This window comes from Mytilus californianus, unplaced genomic scaffold (assembly GCF_021869535.1).
Source record: "Mytilus californianus isolate M0D057914Y unplaced genomic scaffold, xbMytCali1.0.p SCAF_2, whole genome shotgun sequence".
NCBI classification, from domain to species: domain Eukaryota; kingdom Metazoa; phylum Mollusca; class Bivalvia; order Mytilida; family Mytilidae; genus Mytilus; species Mytilus californianus.
The window spans coordinates 6420030-6443299 of NW_026262668.1; the positions used below are offsets into that span (position 1 = coordinate 6420030).

General features: G+C 34.0%; 2 protein-coding genes across 2 annotated transcripts; both read right to left on the reverse strand.

Annotated features, from left to right (window-relative positions):
• Positions 1–579: 579 nt before the first annotated feature.
• Positions 580–4805, reverse strand: LOC127729173 (tubulin alpha-1A chain-like). The gene is made up of 5 exons (XM_052236855.1): positions 4685–4805; positions 3182–3404; positions 2614–2762; positions 2007–2159; positions 580–1512 (listed from the first exon to the last, which is right to left on the reverse strand). The coding sequence occupies exons 1-5, from the start codon at positions 4685–4687 to the stop codon at positions 685–687; spliced, it is 1356 nt and encodes a 451-aa protein (XP_052092815.1). The 5' UTR covers positions 4688–4805; the 3' UTR covers positions 580–684.
• A 15283-nt stretch (positions 4806–20088) lies between these two features.
• LOC127729174 (tubulin alpha-1D chain-like) lies at positions 20089–22976 on the reverse strand. The gene is made up of 5 exons (XM_052236856.1): positions 22827–22976; positions 22491–22639; positions 21340–21492; positions 20608–20919; positions 20089–20391 (listed from the first exon to the last, which is right to left on the reverse strand). The coding sequence occupies exons 1-5, from the start codon at positions 22945–22947 to the stop codon at positions 20089–20091; spliced, it is 1038 nt and encodes a 345-aa protein (XP_052092816.1). The 5' UTR covers positions 22948–22976.
• Positions 22977–23270: the final 294 nt, after the last annotated feature.

Consider the following 23270-nt stretch of genomic DNA (forward strand, 5'->3'; position numbering starts at 1 on the left):
CCTTCCGAACACCTGAGATCACACCTAGTTTTGTTTTAAAGGGGTTTGTGTTGCTCTTGTTTTTTCTTTAAGTGTTGTTCTTTGTGCTTTTTAATTTTTCAATGCCTGTTTTGTTTATACCGGTAACAGTCCTGTCTGTCCTTTGTTATGAAAAACGTTTCAATTTCATACTCGGTCAAGTTTTAGGGTTAGAAATTTTACATGACCGATGGTTTGCAAATTTGGTGTTGTCTTAGGGTTAGATAAGAGTTGATTAACAATCTGCTATTGTGTGGTGCTTTAACACTTTATATTGCTCATCAACGTATTTGGAAGGAGTAACACGACGGGTGTCACATGTGGAGAAGGACCCACTGACTCTTCCGGAGCATCTGAGATCACCCCCAGTTTTTTGGTGGGGTTCATATTGCTCAGTCTTTATGTTGTGTTTTGTAAACTGATTCTCTTTTGATCGTTTTTCATTTTTTCTAAGGCTTTGTCAGTTTGTTTTCGACTTAAGCCTTAAACTATCCCTTTGATACCTTTCGCCTCTCTTGTATAAATCAGTATACATCTTAAGTGTAATTGAACATAATAATATATGCAAAAAGTATTTTATTAACTTCATAATGATCTACCTCCTTAACATTCTTTTTAATACTTGAAAAGAAATATTAGTAAAGTTTTCGAATGTTTTTTTATTGTTTAATATTCTTCCCCTTCCTCTTCTCCTTCTCCCTCTACAGAATCTACGCCAACTTCTTCGTAATCCTTCTCCAGAGCTGCCAAATCTTCACGAGCCTCAGAAAATTCTCCTTCTTCCATACCTTCTCCTACATACCAGTGAACAAAGGCACGTTTAGCATACATCAAATCAAACTTGTGATCAAGACGTGCCCAGGCTTCAGCAATAGCAGTAGTATTACTCAACATGCATACAGCTCTTTGAACTTTAGCTAAATCTCCTCCTGGAACAACAGTGGGTGGCTGGTAGTTGATTCCGACCTTGAACCCAGTTGGACACCAATCAACGAATTGGATGGTTCTTTTTGTTTTAATGGTAGCGATGGAAGCATTGACATCTTTGGGTACAACATCACCCCTGTATAACATACAACAAGCCATGTACTTTCCATGACGTGGATCACATTTCACCATTTGGTTGGCAGGTTCAAAGCAGGCATTGGTGATTTCTGCAACGGAAAGTTGTTCATGGTAAGCTTTTTCAGCAGAAATAACAGGAGCGTAGGTAGCCAGAGGAAAATGAATACGTGGATAAGGCACCAAGTTGGTCTGGAACTCAGTAAGATCAACGTTCAAAGCACCATCAAATCGGAGTGAGGCAGTAATGGAGCTGACAATCTGACCAATCAGACGATTCAAGTTTGTGTATGTTGGCCTCTCAATGTCAAGGTTACGACGACAGATGTCATATATGGCTTCGTTGTCAACCATAAAAGCACAATCTGAGTGTTCAAGTGTGGTATGAGTTGTCAAAATGGAGTTGTATGGTTCAACAACAGCAGTGGAAATCTAAAAAAGAAAGGAATATAGAAAACTGTAGAAAAGGTTCTGTATGTTAACGCTACGATACAAGTCAACCCCTAGGTTTTAATGTTTGAACTAACTCAGCAAGGTTGACTGTAAGCCTACGATGAGTTTGGCCAGTCTATTTCTCTCCCTTTTGATCATAGTAGCTCCCACCGTTTCTACGCATTTAATATACTATTCGTTTATCCTTTTGAAAGTTTCTGGCGTTTGAGCGTTCCTAATGAAGGTAAATCCAGCTTAGCGACACACGAACTCTGTCAAGTGTTATTTTCATGTTTATGATTGGCTGGCGTTTACAAAAAATATACATGTAACTTTCCAATGTGAGCATAACAATCTAAATTCGTAAATGATTCTCTTTGTCTCTTTGAACCCTTTTGATACGATAGTTTATCAAAAGGCACAAGTATTCATTTAGAAATATATTTATAAAAAATAAAAATTGAAAACAAAAAATCAAATAGGATGCATCTAACCTGTGGTGCTGGATAGATAGCAAATTCTAGCTTAGATTTCTTTCCATAATCTACCGACAATCTTTCCATCAATAGTGAAGTAAGTCCGGATCCAGTTCCGCCACCAAAACTGTGGAAAATCAGAAAGCCTTGTAGACCAGTACATTGGTCAGCCTAAAATTAAATGTAGTGCAATATATATATACAACAATAAAAGTTTAAAATCGCACATGCATGAATGAAGTCGGCAAAACAACTGTATATGCTTTTTTCTCTTGTCGAAAATATTTGCCTTGCACAAATTATACTACTTTTCTAGTGTTTCGAAGGTCATTTTCAGTTTTATAAATCAGTGGTGCAAAGAATATTGTTTGGAAGGATAGTGCTAATTTTTAATTATTGTCCAGTTATTAAACAAGGTAATTCAGTACCTCTGCTACTTTTTACAGTTTTCCACAGATTTTCTACAAATGCAAACCCAAAGGCTATACAGATGATATAATTTCAAATATGTTATCATGAATATCTGTATGATAAATAAATGTTGTATGACAGAAAAGTTTATTGCTTATCAATGTCATAAGAATAATGACCAAACGAAAAAAATACTTTTAGTAAATATAGTTACCAATTTTCTAATTCTGTCGAGCACCAAGTCAATGATTTCTTTCCCAATGGTGTAATGTCCTCTGGCATAGTTATTGGCAGCGTCTTCCTTGCCAGTGATAAGCTGCTCTGGGTGGAAAAGCTGTCGGTAGGTACCAGTACGGACCTCATCTGCAAAAGACGAACACTTCCTTAACAAAACATCAAAAACTTGACAGCCAATATAGAAATGAGAAAACACGACGACTGTCTTTAGACTCAATCCGTTGGATGTGTACTGATTGATACTTTAGTATGGGAGAACATGATTTATCTATTACTAGTAGTTGCTATTGGTTTCGAACAAGCTTTAAGTAACAGCGAGTACTCTGTTGATCTGTGTCTTTTATTTTTTATGTTAGTTGGTTTTGTTTTCCTTCGTGCCAATATGATGAGTCCAGTCATTTCCAACTTATTATAACAGTTGGTTCTTACGTAGGGCTGTTATACCACTGTTCAATGTTAGGGGAGGGTAGAGCGCTCATAGTACACATTAGGATAACAGGAGAGAATGTATACATTATAATGTAATTGAATAGTTCAAATCTCACCGACAACAGTTGGTTCTAAATCAACAAATACAGCTCTTGGTACATGTTTGCCTGCTCCTGTTTCACTGAAGAAAGTGTTGAAGGAGTCATCACCACCACCAATGGTCTTGTCACTTGGCATCTGACCATCAGGCTGGATACCATGTTCAAGACAGTACAATTCCCAGCAGGCATTGCCCATCTGGACACCAGCTTGTCCCATGTGAATTGAAATGCACTCCCTCTATAACAAGAGCATACACAGACTATGTCAAATTAGGCCAAATATTGTTTGTAAATATAAATTCAGAGAGCTTACACTACAGTAATTATTTTTAGTTAATTACATCTCGGACATGTGTGAATGAAATCGGTTATCAATGCTTTCAATGTACTTGTTGTTTAATAGTTTTGATCGGAGAAAACTATAATTCTAATAGTAATTTATTATCTTACTTGATCAGAGAAAGTTTTTACAATGAATGAAAGGAAACGGCAACCCAGCGACACAAAACAAATAAATTTAGAGGTCAACATATTGTTATCAGAAATAGACTAGTGTCTGAACAATATGTCTAGCTATGAATCGCTCAAGTCCATAAAAGTTGTGAAAACGATTATCCTGACTTTGGATGGGCAAATGGACATGTGGCGGAGGTCACTAATTTTTTGACAGCACACACATTTATACTTTTAATCACGATCAGTGGAACCAGTAAAAGACCATGGAATAACGTTCAATAGAGAAGGCGCTAATAACATTAGAACCCTGTTAAAATACAACAAAAACACAGGCACAAGTAAATCAAGGCTTATTAAAGTCATATTTAAGTGCCAATCTGCCTATAAGAATCAGGCAGTGGTGAAAACATGCCAAACAAAAAACCAGCTCATGTTTACATTACGTTATGTTCAAAATGTATAATGGTGCATGCATATAACATTTGTTTTCTTGTCCTGTTCTGGCAATTCAAGATATAATTTGGTTGAAACGCACTGGAAATTAACAATTAAGGGGAGCCAACTCCATAATTTGCTATCATTCTAACCAAAAATTATCTAGAAAATTTTCGAATTACCAGACACTCGGAAATGGCAGATCTGCCATTTCTAACTCAGGATGACGGTCGGCGTTTTTTGGTAAAAGACATCATATTAACATAAATAATTCAAAATATTTGATGAGTACAAAAAGGAAACCAATAATTCTGTCATTATAATATCTGCAGAGTCTGTATAATGAACTTGAGAAGGTAAACGAAAATTCAAGAACGAATGTACACGTACATACAGGAAATTCGCAGAAGATAAGAAAAGGCATAGCCCTTATTACTGATCTCTCATAACGTCTTTGATAATGAGCTTGAATTGCATGTCCGAAAAACCACTTTAAACAACCGCGCTGTTAAAGTACGTCTTAACATGTCCAAAACTTCGACATGAGTAATGATTTTTAAATTATTTTATAACCGCTTTATATATGTTGAATACAATATATAATTTATAAATTCTATACCAACTTACCATGATTGTAGGTTTAGTTTATGAATTTGTCCAGGAATGGTAACGTTAACTGAACAAAGTTGTTGTGAGGAGGACTCTGTAATCTGTTTCCCTTTATATTTCTATTTACCATAGTACATTCATATGTTCCCATAGAGACCAGTTACAACCGTTATTGTTATTCTAATTAATGTGTAAAACATCCCATGAAATGCATTTATATTAATAACTATTGACTTTTAATTGAAAAGAAACTTTTAAAAGGATAGATGAATAGTATATTAACATCTCGCCTAGGCATTTATGAATTATATTTATCCATCTTTTGAAAATTCGATATCCTTAGAATTTATAGATGAAATAGATCAAATGCATTATTTGTTTGAATTATTATCCTTTACGCCTTAATACTTTTTTACTTAATGCAGATTACTTCTTAATGATATGTAAAAGATGTCAACTATAGTCTAATTTAATATAATATTCATGTTTGTCAATGCATAACCGAAGATCAAACACACTTTGGTGCACAATCACCGGAGAAAAACGAAAAAGAGAAAAGTCATTCTGCTATCGTAAGTATAAATCTCCCGGGCTGCTCAAACACACAGAGACTTAAAAAAGTGAAGGTATACATGATTTGTAAGTGTTAAATGTAATCGTAATATCAAAAGGACCTATAGGCAGAGTAAGCATTTACAACAGAGTCATGCAATGAAATTTCCTAATGATCTATGACCGCTTTCATTGAACGGCGGTGAAACAGATCATGTAATAAGAGTATAGACAAATCTGGACTTGCAACAAATTTCTTCAGTTTGGAATAGATGGGTATTAATGTATGCTTACAGCAAGTCTAGACGTACGAAGGACATCCCAAAACTATAATTTGAATTCGATATCACGAATTGTAGAATTCGTTATCACAAATTAAATTCGTTATCACGATTTTTGTAGTTCGTGATAACGGTTTGAAATCGTTATAACAAAATATATAATTCGTGGTAACGGATTAAATTCGTTATAACTATTTCTACGAATTCGTAAATTCAATCCGTTATAACTATTTACACAATTCGTTATCACGACTTATAAAATTCGTTATAACGATTTTATACCGTTATTACGAAATACAAAAAAAATTGTGATAACGAATTATAAAAACTGTTAAAACTAATTCCGGCAATTTGTTATTACGAATTTAATCTGTTATAAAGAAATCTTCAATTCGTAATAACGATTTAAATTCGTGATTTTAAATGAAATGGGCTAAATGGGCTTCCGTACTAGACGCTTGCGTTGTTGACAAATAATTCGTGATGGAAACACCAAGCAAAGTAAGCTTATAAAAAAGGAACTCTGTCTTAACAACATGCAACATTTGTTTGAGTTAAGGAAGGACAAACAAGATTTTCGCAATCATTTTTCAAAATTTGTATACATGGAAAAACTCTTTTAAAATGTACCGTTTGACAAACGGAAACTCTGTGAGTCTGCCAGGGTTACGAAAGAGAAACGTAGAAGATCTTTTTGCGTTTTATTGCCTTGCTGTATCGTTCACATATAATCCATATCTACTTTTATTCACATTGTAACTAATAAGATGCATATTATAATCCGTGGTAAGTGTCATATAGTGTAATTTATAAAGTAAGTGCCTACAACCTTTCTCGTGTTTCTTGTGCACAATGCTTTTAAGTTGTTAAAACATATTCGTTTGGAAATTTACGGAAGCCATAAAGGGGCACATAAAAAATAGAATTAATCCGTTATCTCGGATTCCCAATCTGTGATCTTGGATTAATAATCCGTTATCTCGGATTCCCAATCCATTATCTCGGATTTATAACCAGTTATCTCGGATTCCAAATCCGTTATCTCGGATTAATAATTCGTTATCTTGGATTGATAATCCGGTATCTCGGAATCCCAATCTGTTTTCTTGGATTCCCAATCCGTGATCTCGGATTAACAATCCGTAATCTCGGATTAATAATCCGTTATCTTAGATTCCCAATCAATGATCTCGGATTAATAATCCGTTATCTCGGATTCCTTATTAGTTATCTCGGATTAACAATCCGTGATCTCGGATTGATAATATGTTATCCCGGTTTCCCAATCCATTATCTCCGATGCCCAATCCGTGATATCGGATTGATAATCCGTTATCTTTGAATTCAAATCCGTTATTTCGGACTGAAAAACCGTTATCTCGGATTCCTTATCCGTGATTTCGGATTCCTTGGGTCTGTCGTCGTTCGTCTGTTAACACATTGGTTTCCATGCAAAAGCTTCTTTGATTTCGATGTAATTTAACAGAATGTCTTTGAAGAAAAATAAAGTTCCTATTTAAAATGGACGGTCCACAAAAGGGCCAAAAATTTTATTTTTGTCTTGCCTGCGACAAAATTCCCTGAACATGAGACTTAAGTATGGTATGGGTTTTCCTGGGGCAAATTTGGGGGCGACAGCGATAAATAACTTGAATCAAGTTTATCTAACACATGCCACTTGACCTTGACCTCAAATTTAAGGTTTTTGGTCTGTGAATTCCTAATTGTAATCTGTACATGTCAGCCTGGTTGGTGCCCCTGAAGTTGGTCTCATTTTTGGGCGCATTGCATGTGTGCCATTTTTTTAAAAATGCAGTATTTCATTTGCGCGAACAAGTATATAATTATTTTGTGCTATTTTACACGTAACATAAATGACGATTGAACTTTCTATCATTGTGAGTTGTATCCTTAATACGAGGCTCGTATCAGTACGTAGTTAGCTTAGTCGGTTAGAGCACTGACTTATAACACAGAGGTCCCAGGTTTGAGTCCCGGAGAAGACAATGTGGTTTTCTAATAAGAACCATGCTCTCCTGTACACATTACTTAAAATCACTTGAGTATAAAATTCACAATTTCAGGGTGACAAGATGGATATAATTAAGTCTGAGACACACAGAGGAAATAAGTCATACCGATTATCCAGTGTATTGAAACATAGAAACAAGTCTTATAAATGCGAAGAAGAATCCTTGTGACAAAAAATGGGGACACACATCCTTTTATGATGCAAACACACGCTGCAAATATTGTGTTTTCTTTTTACTATTTAATTTTTTGTAACGTATCCTGCTCCATATCCTATCTCTACCTCGCCTTGGTGATATGGGGTAAAATGTATTACTGGCGAACGGAAGCGATCAATACAAGTACATGTATTTGATATAACCTGATTAGTAAACATATACATGTATGAATATTATATTTACTATTACTAGTAACCCTTATTATTGGCGCAAATGAAATATGGTTTGTGGTGCAACTGAAGGATTTATGTGAGGCAACTGAAATACCATTGGTACAAATGCTAAGCTCCGCTAATATTCCAGGTCCATTTAACACTTGTAAGTCTGTTATTATGACAGGGTCTGTTTGACCTAGATATCATAACTATCTGAAATTAGTATTTAAATATGACAAATGATCAGGCAAGACATTTTTAGCGTCCAAACCTGATGTATTTTATATCCGATTTCTTTCTTTTTTTGGAATTGGGAAACCGAGATTACGGATTATCATGGATTGAAAATCTGAGAAAACGGATTGGGAAACCGAAATCACGCATTATCAATCCGAGATCACGGATTGGGAATCTGAGATAAAGGATTGTTAATTTGAGATCACGGATTGGGAATCCGAGATAAAGGATTATCTCTCTGAGATAGCGTATTATTAATCCGAGATCACGGATTATAAATCCAAAATAACGGATCAGGAATCCGAGATAACAGATTATTAATCCAAGATCACGGATTGGGAATCCGAAATAACGGATTATTTATCCGAAATAACGGATAATTAATCCGAGATCACGGATTGCGAATTCGAGATCATGGATTGCGAATCCGAGTTGATGGATTAGGAAACCGAGATAACGGATTGGGAAACCGAGATAACGGATTAATTTTATTTTTATGTGTCCCTTTATGGTTTCCGTGGAAATTGATTTATCACTCTGAAATAGAATTGAGAATGGAAAACGGAGAATGTGTCAAAGAGAAAACAATCCGACCAAAGAGCAGAAAACAGCCCAAGGCCACAAATGGATCTTCAACGCAGCGAGACAATCCTGCACCCGGAGGCGGGCTTCAGCTAGCCTCTTAACAATAACGTTTACTAGTTCAGCGAAATGAACACCACACTTAACTCAGAAGCATATAAATGAACCAAAGTTGAAAAACATGCAAGACTAAAAAAAGCTAGAGGTTCCCGACTAGGGATAGACGCAAACATCATGCGGCGTGGTCAAACATGTTTTGTGAGATCTTACCCCCCCCCCCCCCCCCCCTAAATACCTCTAGCCAATGTGGAATAAACAAAAACATAGCAAGACGCACAGTAAAACTCAGTTTAAAAGAAGTCCGAATCCGATGTTAGAATAGTAACAGAAGAACTTTAGCAAAATGAAAAAGATCAACATAAATTAACAAAGGGCTAGTAGCAGTTACTGACATGCCAGCTCCAAACCTCAATTAAAGTAATCAAAAGAGTATGTCTTCATCATATGAAAATCAAGCACAATCCCTCCCGTTAAGGGTTTAGTATCATGCCATCATATATTATACGAAAAGAACATAACCCGTTTCACGCCAACAACTTGTTTTAGAAAAAATGTGTTTATTTCCGATGCAAAGACCCTACTCACCAAAAATACCATCTTTAATGACTTGACAACATTATCGGAACTATATCCCTTCTGAATAAATCTGTTTAAAGGTTTGGTTAGCTTTTTAGGTGAATGACAACATTGTGCTTTGTATAGAATATTACCATACAAGATCTGATGTGAAATACCTTAATGTATAAGATGTCTGCACGTTGATTTATATTTACGAATGATGTCCTTGTGCCGATCATAAAATCTAGTAAAAGTTTTGACAAGTTTGTGATATCGAAAACCCAGGTGTAATAATTTTTCAGTAATACAGAGATTTCTTTCGTTAAAATCAAATACGTTGTTATATTATGAGTGGCCGTTCATGTCATTTACGCGATTATATACGCGTATGTTTACGCGTATATTACCAACATATACGCGTATATTGCTGATATATACGCGTATATTGCTGCTATATACGTGTATATTGTTGTTTTATACGCGTATATTGTTGTTTTATACGCGTATATTGTTGAAATATACGCGTATATATATACACGTTAGTGCTAGAAATGTTTTTTTTCGTATAAACGCGTATACTAGTATATAAATGTAAACTCTCTTTACTTTACGCGTATATAAACGCGTTACTTTTGGGAAGGTGTAAATATTTCAAATCCAATCAAAACTGCCCAAGTTACTGCGTTAGATTCATCAAGGGGACATAACTGTTAGGCGGGAATTGTCAATGGCATAATTTTCTCTGACAAATAGGCTATGCAATTGACAGGAATTCACTGTATTTGTACTGAATACTCTTGAAAATATTGCTTAGAATGAAATATTGTGATCTTTCGCTTTATGTATTTTTGTTCATATTTCGTTTTGAATAATGAAAAAAGAAATGTTTACATTTTAAAAGTTACTATTTGCTTATCTATAATATATATTATGTATATATTTCCATCAAACTATGGAAGATGTCCAAAATATATCAAAATCAATCGGATCCAGGACCAACCCAGTATACCTTATTATAATCCTTCGTAATTAATTCCATTTCTATGTGCATACATGTAGAGTAATTTAGAGCTGGTATACTCAGTGTATGATAAATATTTCTTGTTATGGAATACATTTTTTTCAGCATTTATTTGGCAGCTCTAGAGAAGGATTATGAGGAAGTTGGTGTAGAGTCTGCAGAGGGAGGAGAAGAAGAAGAAGGAGAACAAGAATATTAAAAACTACTAGATTGGAAATCCATTTCAAATCTGATCACTATTTTAGACGTGAATGCAGTACTCACATATTATTATGATGTTTAATTTATGTTCTTGAAATCTGAGATTAAAATCAACAAGGATAATCTTCTTTTGTAATGAAAAAGGCAAATGTACTTTATATGCTTACTGGAATTATGATAAGATGATTAAGTCAAAACAATTTCTCCTTGATAAAATATCTATGTAGATTTCGTAATAATGTTTATCGACAGGTTGAAGGTATGATTATGGGCAATTATTCCGTCCTTTTGATGGCATACTTGTTCCTATATTGTTATTAATCATAGTTCATGGCCAACCTCAGAAAAGATCCGAACAATTACTGTTACCGTGATGATATGATTGCTTTAAATAACAGCTAGTTCTCTAAGGATATTGTGGAAATTTATCTAAAGGTTTTGCATTTTCAAATATGTTGGCCTTGAGTAATACTGAAGAGATATTCGTTGTCTAATTGTGCATCTGGTGCAGTAAAATTAGTACCGTTAATGTTATTACTTACAGAAAACGTTGAATACGGAGTAATCTTTGGTTAAGTTATTATGTAATATATTAGATAATACCGGTACATCATCTCTCTAAAAGTTAAGAATAATAATTGATTGATTTTGTTTCATTTTGTTGTATTTCGTTTTGTTTCGGTCAATTTCGTTTCGTTTCGGTCGATTTTGTTTTTTCCTTTCCTGTTTGTTTTGTTTTGTTTTGTTTCGTTTTTATTTCGTTTCGCACTTTATAGGTACCCAAAATATATACGCACAGAATTCGTATGAATACTTATAGGCTGCTACAATAAAAAGGGTACAGCTTGTTAAATAGTGTTAACAAAAATAAACTTTTACTTACCTCTTTACAAGCAGAACCGAATAACATGAAAGTTCCAACTATGCACTGGATTCCGAAGCTGCACAAAACACCTTACAGATATAGATTTTGTTCGTCTCCAAGTCATTGTTCTACTACACTACTAAACTGTCTATTTTATTTACTAGTACACTTGAAACAATCAAACACCTGGTAGTAAATTTTTCAAATAAGGCCTATGAAAATTGTGGAATTAATTACTTTTGGAGTGTTAAAAATTCGTTGAAAGTACTTGATATATTGCATGCTCATATTGGTGCTTTCGAATCTGTTCAAAGCTTTGATTTTTCTACCCTATATACCACTTTGCCCCATAATCTTATAAAGAAAAATTCGCATACCTAATTAAAAGGGCATTTAAAAAGTCGGAATGCAATATATATGTTCGAACTCTTTTAGGTCTTTTTCTAGCAACAACAAACAAAAGAACTATGTCAATGATACCTGCTTTGATATACTAACTGCACTTGAATTTTTACAAAGATAATAATTTTTTTCGCTGTGGAGATTACGTATATCGCCAACTTATCGGAATTCAAATGGAGAATAACTGTGCACCACTTGTTGCGGACCTGTTTCTGTATTGTTACGAATTACAATTTATGACTAAAATCAGCAAAGACCCATAGAAACAACATATGATACAAAAATTTAATAACACCTTTAGATATTTGGATGATACTGGTATATTGGCTCTCAATAATGACGACTTCATTATGTACACTAAAGAGAAAAAAGTAAAATCACAAAAATACCGAACTCCGAGGAAAATTCAATCGGAAAGTCAGTTATCACATGGCAAAATCAAATGACAAAACACATCAAACGAATGGACAAAACTGTCATATTCCTGACTTGGTACAGGCATTTTCAAATGTAGAAAATGGTGGATTGAACCTGTTTTTTTAGCGCTAAACCTCTCACTTGCACGACAGTCTCATCAAATTCCAATAGAAAGTTATCCTGTAGAAGTTAATGCAAAATAAAGCTAATACTAACAATGAACTCTGCCCTTTCCTTGTATCTTGATATCTATATCTTTAACGGGAAGTTTAATACTAAAATTAACGATAAAAGAGATGATTTATCATCTCCTATTGTTTATTATCCCTTTTTAGATGGTGACGTTCCCTTGGCGCTATCTTATGGTGTTTAAATATATCAACTTGTTCGATTCGCTCGTGTATGTAATAGAGCATTTGCATTATTCACGTATTTGCTGGCGTATCCGTATCGACGTATCGTATAACACGTATACGAGGAAAGGATAAATTCAGTCAAGTTGTTTCCGATGAAGATATTTTACAAAGCATTTAGTTTTAATTCAGATCGGGGATAAATCATTATTTTATACAAATCTTCCCGATACGTATACGTCGATCCGTGCACGTATCCTGATACGTGAATATTGCAAATGCTCTAATATGAGTGGCCGTTCATGTCATTTGCGCGATTATATACGCGTATGTATACGCGTATATTACCATGTCATATACGCGTATATTGTTGTTTTATACGCGTATATTGTTGTTTTATACGCGTTTATTGTTGTTTTATACGCGTGTTGTTTTAACAATATACGCGTTGATAAACGCGCTTATACTTTATTCCAATTTATTTGTTATATACGCGTTAATATACGCGTTCATTTTGTAAATATACGCGTATGAAATCATAATATACGCGCTAGTACCCATTTGTTTGTCTAATTATTTTAACCAATGAAAATTGCGTTTTTAAACTGGTTTGTTAATGACAACTGACGCCATATGATGGATACGAGTCATCAAAATCAGGAGGAGATTATGGTAGATCGTTTCGTGTAACACTTGTCAGTTCAACATTTTAAATAGTTTTCAAATTTTATTTTTTGGGAATTTTGATCAAAGTTTTAAAATATCAACATTCTAAATTTAGGATTTTTGGAAATTTTGAAATTTTCACCAGTTAATTAAAATTTAAAATTCTAAAATTCACTTTTGAAATTTGATGGTTTAGATATTTAATTAAACTTTAAAAATACTAAATTTAATGCGCAGTTTTGATAATTTCGCTTCTTTGAAGTTTGATTCTTCTGATTTTTGATTAAGAAATTAACAATAAAAAAACGGACGAAAAGATATTATCGTGTTTGGGGTACATGTAAATACATTCATACCATATAAACATATAACATAAACATTATTTTCAGGCTGCACAGTATGTAATAGTTGCCACTGTACGTAGAGCGTTTGTGAAGCTGTCGGAATGAGTGATTGCAGATGCTTAGCTTTTTGCACCTTTCAATTTAATATATTTTAAAGAAGAAGAGAAAAAAAACACACTGTTTAAACAAAATCGTAATTTGAAATAATTTTTAAGCGTTCATATCAACGATAATCATATTAGCATAATTCAGGTAGTTGGGTATCTCAATTTATTATGTCGTGTAACACGTTAGGTAAAATGTCCGGCTGAGATCGTGTTTTTATGGTGAATCGGTCCATTTTTTCGAGTGTAGATCAGGATTTTCTATTGATACTAAATACGACCAGATCGATTTAATGCTATTTTGCAAGTATGATAGTTTATGAGTTACAATTTATGACTAAAATCAGCAAAGACCCATCGAAACAACATCTGATACAAAAATTTAATAACACTTTTAGATATTTGGATGATATATTGGCTCTCAATAATGACGACTTTAGTATGTACACTAAAGAGATTTATCCTGCTGAACTGACTTTAAAATAAGCTAATACTAACAATGAACACTGCCCTTACCTGGATCTTGATATTTATATCTTTAACAGGAAGCTTAATACCAAAATTTATGATAAAAGAGATGATTTTTCATTTTCTATTGTTAATTATTCATTTTTAGATGGTGATGTTCCCTTGTCACCATCTTATGGTGTTTATATATCTCAAATTTTTCGATTCGCTCGTGTATGGAACAACGTATTTGATTTTAACGAAAGAAACCTCTGTATTACTGAAAAATTCACACATAATAATTACACTACAAGCATGCAAGTGTAAATTTCTTTAAAAATATGAAAATAAATGCTGAAAAATGTATTCCATAACAAGAAATATTTATCATACACTGAGTATACCAGCTCTAAATTACTCTAAATGTATGCACACAGAAAATGGAATTAATTACGAAGGATTATAATAAGATATACTGGATTGGTCCTGGACCCGACTGATTTTAATATATTAACTCCTTCTTCACTAAGGTCCTGTTCCGACCGACAGTAAAAACCTTGCCAAAGTGGGGCGTCTGTTTGGCTGTGCGGGATGTAAAAATATGCAGTCATGTCATGTCAGGTCAGGAAGTGGTGTGTAGACAGGTGCCACACTCTCTGCACGTTACGAACCCTTGCAACAACTCTTTGCGGGGGGGGGGGGGGGGGGGGGGGGTCCGTTGGAGGCCAATTGCAAGGCAAAATTTCTGGTGTATTTTTGTGAGTAGTTAATTACGTACACTTCGCATTAAGTCGAAAATGGTTCAATTTTATCAACATTGTAATATGTTTTGTAACTTATTGGGAATATGTGATATTGTTCTTCACCAAATTACTGTTAAAAACTGGACAAAAATCAGTTTTGAATACCAAGAATGTGTTCTTTCTTATTCACATTTTCTTCAAAAACCCTGGAAAAAATCTTGACGTTTTAAATGTAGCTCGCGAAAAAAATTCGGACAATGAAAAACGCTGAAATTTAAGTGAAATTCATGGAAATTTTGCGTAGTTTGTGCTAGAAATAAATATAGTATTCAGAATAGGATGAAAAGTCATCAATTGTAAAATTGAGAATGGAAATGGGGAATGTGTCAAAGGGACAACAACCCGACCAAAGAGCAGAAAACAGCCGAAGGCCACCAATGGGTCTTCAACACAGCGAAAAAATCCCGCATCCGGAGGCGGGCTTCAGCTGGCCCCTTAACAAAAATGTGTACTAGTTCAATGAAAATGGACGTCACGATAAACTCCAAAAAATATAAATGAACTAAAATTAAAAAAAACATACAAGACTAACAAAGGCCAGAGGCTCCTGACTAGGGACAGGCGCAAAAATGCGGCGGGGTTAAACATGTTTTGTGAGATCTCAACCCTCCCCTATACATCTAGCTAATGTAGAATAAACAAAAAAACAGCAATACGCACAGTAAAACTCAGTTTAAAAGAAGCCCGAGTCCGATGTCAGAATAGGTAACAAAAGAAAATAAGCAAAATGACAATGATACATAAATTAACAAAGGACTACTAGAAGTTACTGACATGCCAGCTCCAGACCTCAGTTAAAATGATTGGGAGATTATGTCTTCATCATATGAAAATTAAGCACAATTCCTCCCGTTAGGGGTTTAGTATCATACCATCATAAAATATATGAGAAGAACGTAACCCGTATCATTGCCAACAACTGGTTCAACCCACCATTTTTTTCTTAAAATGTCCTTTACCAAGTCAGGATAATGGCCATTGTTATATTATAGTTCGTTTCTGTGTGTGTTACATTTTAATGTTGTGTTTCTGTTGTGTCGTAGTTCTCCTATATTTGATGTGTTTCCCTCAGTTTTAGTTTGTAACCCGGATTTGTTTTTTTCTCAATCGATTTATGAATTTCGAACAGCGGTATACTTCTGTTGCCTTTATTTAGAATAATAGTGCTTATTTCCGATGCAAAGACCCTATGAGTGAATCAATATTAATACCAAAATATACCATCTTTAATGACCTGACAACAGTATCGTAACTATATCCCTTCTGAATAAGTCTGTTTAGATGTTTGGTTAACTTTTGAGGTGAATGTCGATATTTTTGTGCTTTGTATAGAATATTACCATAAAAGATGGGATGTGAAATACCTGAAAGTATAAGATGCCTGCATCTTGATTTATATTTACGAATGATGTCCTTGTACCGATGATAAAATTTAGTAAATGTGTTGACTAGTTTGTGATATCGGAAACCCTGGTGTAATCATTTTTCAGTAATACAGAGGTTTCTTTCGTTAAAATCAAATACGTTGTTCCATACACGAGCGAATCGAACAATTTGAGATATATAAACACCATAAGATGGTGACAAGGGAACATCACCATCTAAAAATGAATAATTAACAATAGAAAATGAAAAATCATCTCTTTTATCATAAATTTTGGTATTAAGCTTCCCGTTAAAGATATAGATATCAAGATCCAGGAAAGGGCAGTGTTCATTGTTAGTATTAGCTTTATTTTAAAGTCAGTTCAGCAGGATAAATCTCTTTAGTGTACATACTAAAGTCGTCATTATTGAGAGCCAATATATCATCCAAATATCTAAAAGTGTTATTAAATTTTTGTATCAGATGTTGTTTCGATGGGTCTTTGCTGATTTTAGTCATAAATTGTAACTCATAAACTATCATACTTGCAAAATAGCATTAAATCGATCTGGTCGTATTTAGTATCAATAGAAAATCCTGATCTACACTCGAAAAAATGGACCGATTCACCATAAAAACACGGTCTCAGCCGGACATTTTACCTAACGTGTTACACGACATAATAAATTGAGATACCCAACTACCTGAATTATGCTAATATGATTATCGTTGATATGAACGCTTAAAAATTATTTCAAATTACGATTTAGTTTAAACAGTGTGTTTTTTTTCTCTTCTTCTTCAAAATATATTAAATTGAAAGGTGCAAAAAGCTAAGCATCTGCAATCACTCATTCCGACAGCTTCACAAACGCTCTACGTACAGTGGCAACTATTACATATTGTGCAGCCTGAAAATAATGTTTATGTTATATGTTTATATGGTATGAATGTATTTACATGTACCCCAAACACGACAATATCTTTTCGTCCGTTTTTTTATTGTTAATTTCTTAATAAAAAATCAGAAGAATCAAACTTCAAAGAAGCGAAATTATCAAAACTGCGCATTAAATTTAGTACTTTTAAAGTTTAATTAAATATCTAAACCATCAAATTTCAAAAGTGAATTTTAGAATTTTAAATTTTAATTAACTGGTGAAAATTTCAAAATTTCCAAAAATCCTAAATTTAGAATGTTGATATTTTAAAACTTTGATCAAAATTCCCAAAAAATAAAATTTGAAAACTTTTTAAAATGTTGAACTGACAAGTGTTACACGAAACGATCTACCATAATCTCCTCCTGATTTTGATGACTCGTATCCATCATATGGCGTCAGTTGTCATTAACAAACCAGTTTAAAAACGCAATTTTCATTGGTTAAAACAATTAGACAAACGAATGGGTACTAGCGCGTATATTATGATTTCATACGCGTATATTTACAAAATGAACGCGTATATTAACGCGTATATAACAAATAAATTGGAATAAAGTATAAGCGCGTTTATTAACGCGTATATTGTTAAAATATACGCGTATAAAACAGCAATATACGCGTATAAAACAACAATATACGCGTATAAAACAACAATATACGCGTATAAAACAACAATATATACGCGTATATAATCGCGCAAATGACATGAACGGCCACTCATATTACATACACGAGCGAATCGAACAAGTTGATATATTTAAACACCATAAGATAGGGCCAAGGGAACGTCACCATCTAAAAAGGGATAATAAACAATAGGAAATGATAAATCATCTCTTTTATCGTTAATTTTAGTATTAAACTTCCCGTTAAAGATATAGATATCAAGATACAAGGAAAGGACAGAGTTCATTGTTAGTATTAGCTTTATTTTGCATTAACTTCTACAGGATAACTTTCTATTGGAATTTGATGAGACAGTCGTACAAGTGAGAGGTTTAGCGCTAAAAAACCAGGTTCAATCCACCATTTTCTACATTTGAAAATGCCTGTACCAAGTCAGGAATATGACAGTTTTGTCCATTCGTTTGATGTGTTTTGTCATTTGATTTTGCCATGTGATTAGGGACTTTCCGATTGAATTTTCCTCGGAGTTCGGTATTTTTGTGATTTTACTTTTTTCTCTTTAGTGTACATAATGAAGTCGTCATTATTGAGAGCCAATATACCAGTATCATCCAAATATCTAAAGGTGTTATTAAATTTTTGTATCATATGTTGTTTCTATGGGTCTTTGCTGATTTTAGTCATAAATTGTAATTCGTAACAATACAGAAACAGGTCCGCAACAAGTGGTGCACAGTTATTCTCCATTTGAATTCCGATAAGTTGGCGATATACGTAATCTCCACAGCGAAAAAAATATTATCTTTGTAAAAATTCAAGTGCAGTTAGTATATCAAAGCAGGTATAATTGACATAGTTCTTTTGTTTGTTGTTGCTAGAAAAAGACCTAAAAGAGTTCGAAAATATATATTGCATTCTGACTTTTTAAATGCCCTTTTAATTAGGTATGCGAATTTTTCTTTATAAGATTATGGGGCAAAGTGGTATATAGGGTAGAAAAATCAAAGCTTTGAACAGATTCGAAAGCACCAATATGAGCATGCAATATATCAAGTACTTTCAACGAATTTTTAACACTCCAAAAGTAATTAATTCCACAATTTTCATAGGCCTTATTTGAAAAATTTACTACCAGGTGTTTGATTGTTTCAAGTGTACTAGTAAATAAAATAGACAGTTTAGTAGTGTAGTAGAACAATGACTTGGAGACGAACAAAATCTATATCTGTAAGGTGTTTTGTGCAGCTTCGGAATCCAGTGCATAGTTGGAACTTTCATGTTATTCGGTTCTGCTTGTAAAGAGGTAAGTAAAAGTTTATTTTTGTTAACACTATTTAACAAGCTGTACCCTTTTTATTGTAGCAGCCTATAAGTATTCATACGAATTCTGTGCGTATATATTTTGGGTACCTATAAAGTGCGAAACGAAATAAAAACGAAACAAAACAAAACAAAACAAATAGGAAAGGAAAAAACAAAATCGACCGAAACGAAACGAAATTGACCGAAACAAAACGAAATACAACAAAATGAAACAAAATCAATCAATTATTATTCTTAACTTTTAGAGAGATGATGTACCGGTATTATCTAATATATTACATAATAACTTAACCAAAGATTACTCCGTATTCAACGTTTTCTGTAAGTAATAACATTAACGGTACTAATTTTACTGCACCAGATGCACAATTAGACAACGAATATCTCTTCAGTATTACTCAAGGCCAAAATATTTGAAAATGCAAAACCTTTAGATAAATTTCCACAATATCCTTAGAGAACTAGCTGTTATTTAAAGCAAGCATATCATCACGGTAACAGTAATTGTTCGGATCTTTTCTGAGGTTGGCCATCAACTATGATTAATAACAATATAGGAACAAGTATGCCATCAAAAGGACGGAATAATTGCCCATAATCATACCTTCAACCTGTCGATAAACATTATTACGAAATCTACATAAATATTTTATCAAGGAGAAATTGTTTTGACTTAATCATCTTATCATAATTCCAGTAAGCATATAAAGTACATTTGCCTTTTTCATTACACAAGAAGATTATCCTTGTTGATTTTAATCTCAGATTTCAAGAACATAAATTAAACATCATAATAATATGTGAGTACTGCATTCACGTCTAAAATAGTGATCAGATTTGAAATGGATTTCCAATCTAGTAGTTTTTAATATTCTTGTTCTCCTTCTTCTTCTTCTCCTCCCTCTGCAGACTCTACACCAACTTCCTCATAATCCTTCTCTAGAGCTGCCAAATCTTCACGAGCTTCAGAAAATTCTCCTTCCTCCATACCTTCTCCTACATACCAGTGAACAAAGGCACGTTTAGCATACATCAAATCAAACTTGTGATCAAGACGTGCCCAGGCTTCAGCAATACAGGTAGTATTACTTAGCATGCAGACGGCTCTTTGTACTTTAGCTAAATCTCCTCCTGGAACAACAGTGGGTGGCTGGTAGTTGATTCCAACCTTGAATCCAGTTGGACACCAATCAACGAATTGAATGGTTCTCTTTGTTTTGATGGTAGCAATTGCGGCATTGACATCTTTTGGTACAACATCTCCCCTGTATAACATACAGCAAGCCATGTATTTTCCATGGCGTGGATCACATTTCACCATCTGATTTGCAGGCTCAAAAACTGCATTTGTTATCTCACCTACAGTCAGCTGTTCGTGGTATGCCTTCTCTGCAGATATAACAGGTGCATAGGTTGTCATTGGGAAGTGAATGCGCGGGTAGGGCACTAAGTTTGTTTGAAATTCTGTAAGATCAACATTGAGGGCGCCATCAAAGCGGAGTGAGGCAGTTATTGAACTGACAATCTGACCAATCAGACGATTCAAATTTGTATACGTTGGTCTATCGATATCCAAATTGCGTCGGCAAATGTCGTAAAGAGCCTCGTTGTCGACCATAAAAGCACAATCGGAATGCTCCAGAGTAGTATGGGTATTCAAAATGGCATTGTAAGGTTCAACAACGGCGGTAGAAACCTAAAACAAAAAACCAATACAATGCACAGTTATTTAAATTATGGACTCCTAACTCATTGATATATGTCTAAATTTCGTATAGCTTCTGTCTCAAACATAAGTATTCATTGACAAGTATTTATACATCCTTTGCCTTCAATGTTTTGGGTTTGAGCGTACCAGTTAGTTCATTATGAAAGTAAACGAGAAAAGTATTTTGGAGGTTCCAAATTTATATAGCGCTATTTCCATAAAATTCATTATTGTAAAATATTTATTATTTGTATTGTATTAAAAAGTTATTTATTTTCCCAAAAAAAAGTTTCTGTTTTATTTACACTTCGATATGCGGGAAATGATTTTCTTGCGTTCCATTTAGACCATAAACAGTAAACATTACGTGAAAGATCATGGTGCAACACAGTTATTAATAATAGCTACCTGTGGAGCAGGGTAAACACAAAATTCCAGCTTCGATTTCTTTCCATAATCCACGGACAACCTTTCCATTAATAGTGATGTAAATCCTGAACCAGTTCCGCCACCAAAACTGTGAAAAATCAGGAACCCTTGAAGCCCAGTACATTGATCAGCCTAGAATATCGAACAAGATAGAACTACTTCTGCTAGACAAAATTCATAATTATTACAACTTAATAACTAGAAAATTGACGATGTCAGCAGGGGTTCCGCTTACACATTTTTGTGTGAGGCACAGAAACACATAGCTAATTCTGATACAAACAAAGCAAAACTTTTAAGATGTTTTAATTTTTCTGATTATGATACCAGGAAAATGCAGGATATGTTCCAAATAAATATCAAGGTTCGTTTAAAATCCGTGCTGACTATGATTTCGTTTTGTATTTTAGCACTCAGATAAAAAATATAGTGGTCGGAGGATAATTTTAAACATAGGGAATCAATATGGAATACCTCAATGAAATCCTATAGTTCAAAAAGATGTTTTCGAAATTTGTAATTTTCTGCAAATTGAACACCTGGAATTGAGATCCTAGCACAACAAGATGGTCTCGAAATTTGTATTTTTTACCCCCCCCCCCCCCAAAAAAAATAAATTAGCCAATGTTCACACACACAAATAATATGCACATCTGAATAATATGCTCAACAATTGCACACAATTTCAATGGTATCCTTCCATAATTTTAGAGTTTATCCGTTTACAAATCTATATATTTCTCAAAGTTTGTGATTTTTATATAAAATTATATTTTTTTCAACATTAAAGGACCTATTTCACAAAAAAAAAAATGATATTCACATCTACATGTTATGCACAATAAATGTGCAAAATTTCATTGTCGTCATAACCATACTTTTGGAATTTTGAGTTTACGCCAATTTTGACGGACAGACAGATGGATTGACAAAGTGTAAACTATAGGGCTCTAACCTCTTCGATGGGGAGCCTTATGGCAATGTTATAAAGAATATATATCTTTGAAAAAGTATAGTCGAATACGGTTAATAACCGTGAATAAAATAACATAATTTGCCTGGTACCAACTTTCATCTTAACTCCCACGTTAGTTAAATCAAAGGTTATATTATTAATAATAATAACATACTGATTTCCTTATTCTATCAAGAGCTAAATCTACAATTTCTTTCCCAATGGTGTAATGTCCTCTAGCGTAATTATTGGCGGCATCTTCTTTTCCAGTCACTAGCTGCTCTGGGTGGAACAGCTGACGATAGGTACCTGTGCGTACTTCATCTGAAATAATAAAAACATGAACGGAAATGTTGCTTTCCTAGAATACCAATCACTGTATGTATGTCTTGCCTGAAATGAACTATGCAAATGGAGGAAACAATATTTGAAATTTATCCCAATTATTAAAATGCTGATATGATAATAGATACAATGGAGTTTTTAATACTTCTAAAAGGTTGATACATACCGACAACAGTAGGTTCTAGATCTATGAATATAGCCCGAGGGACATGTTTGCCTGCTCCTGTTTCACTGAAGAAGGTGTTGAAAGAGTCGTCGCCACCACCAATTGTCTTGTCACTTGGCATCTGACCATCAGGCTGGATACCATGTTCAAGACAATACAACTCCCAACAGGCATTGCCCATTTGCACGCCACACTGGCCTATATGAAGAGATATTACCTCACGCTGAAAAAAAACAAGCTATTATAAGCTTCATTCACTATTAAATTATTAAAGCATCTTTAACATCATAACTACTCGACTTTTAGGTTACCATTGATAATTATCTTACCCGTCAGGTATACTTAGGGTGAGAGGTGATAGAGCAAATTGTTAACCTTGAGAAAATATGGTCAACCGAGGCGATGTTGACAATGTTTTGCTCGGAGTAACTAACAATCTGGCCT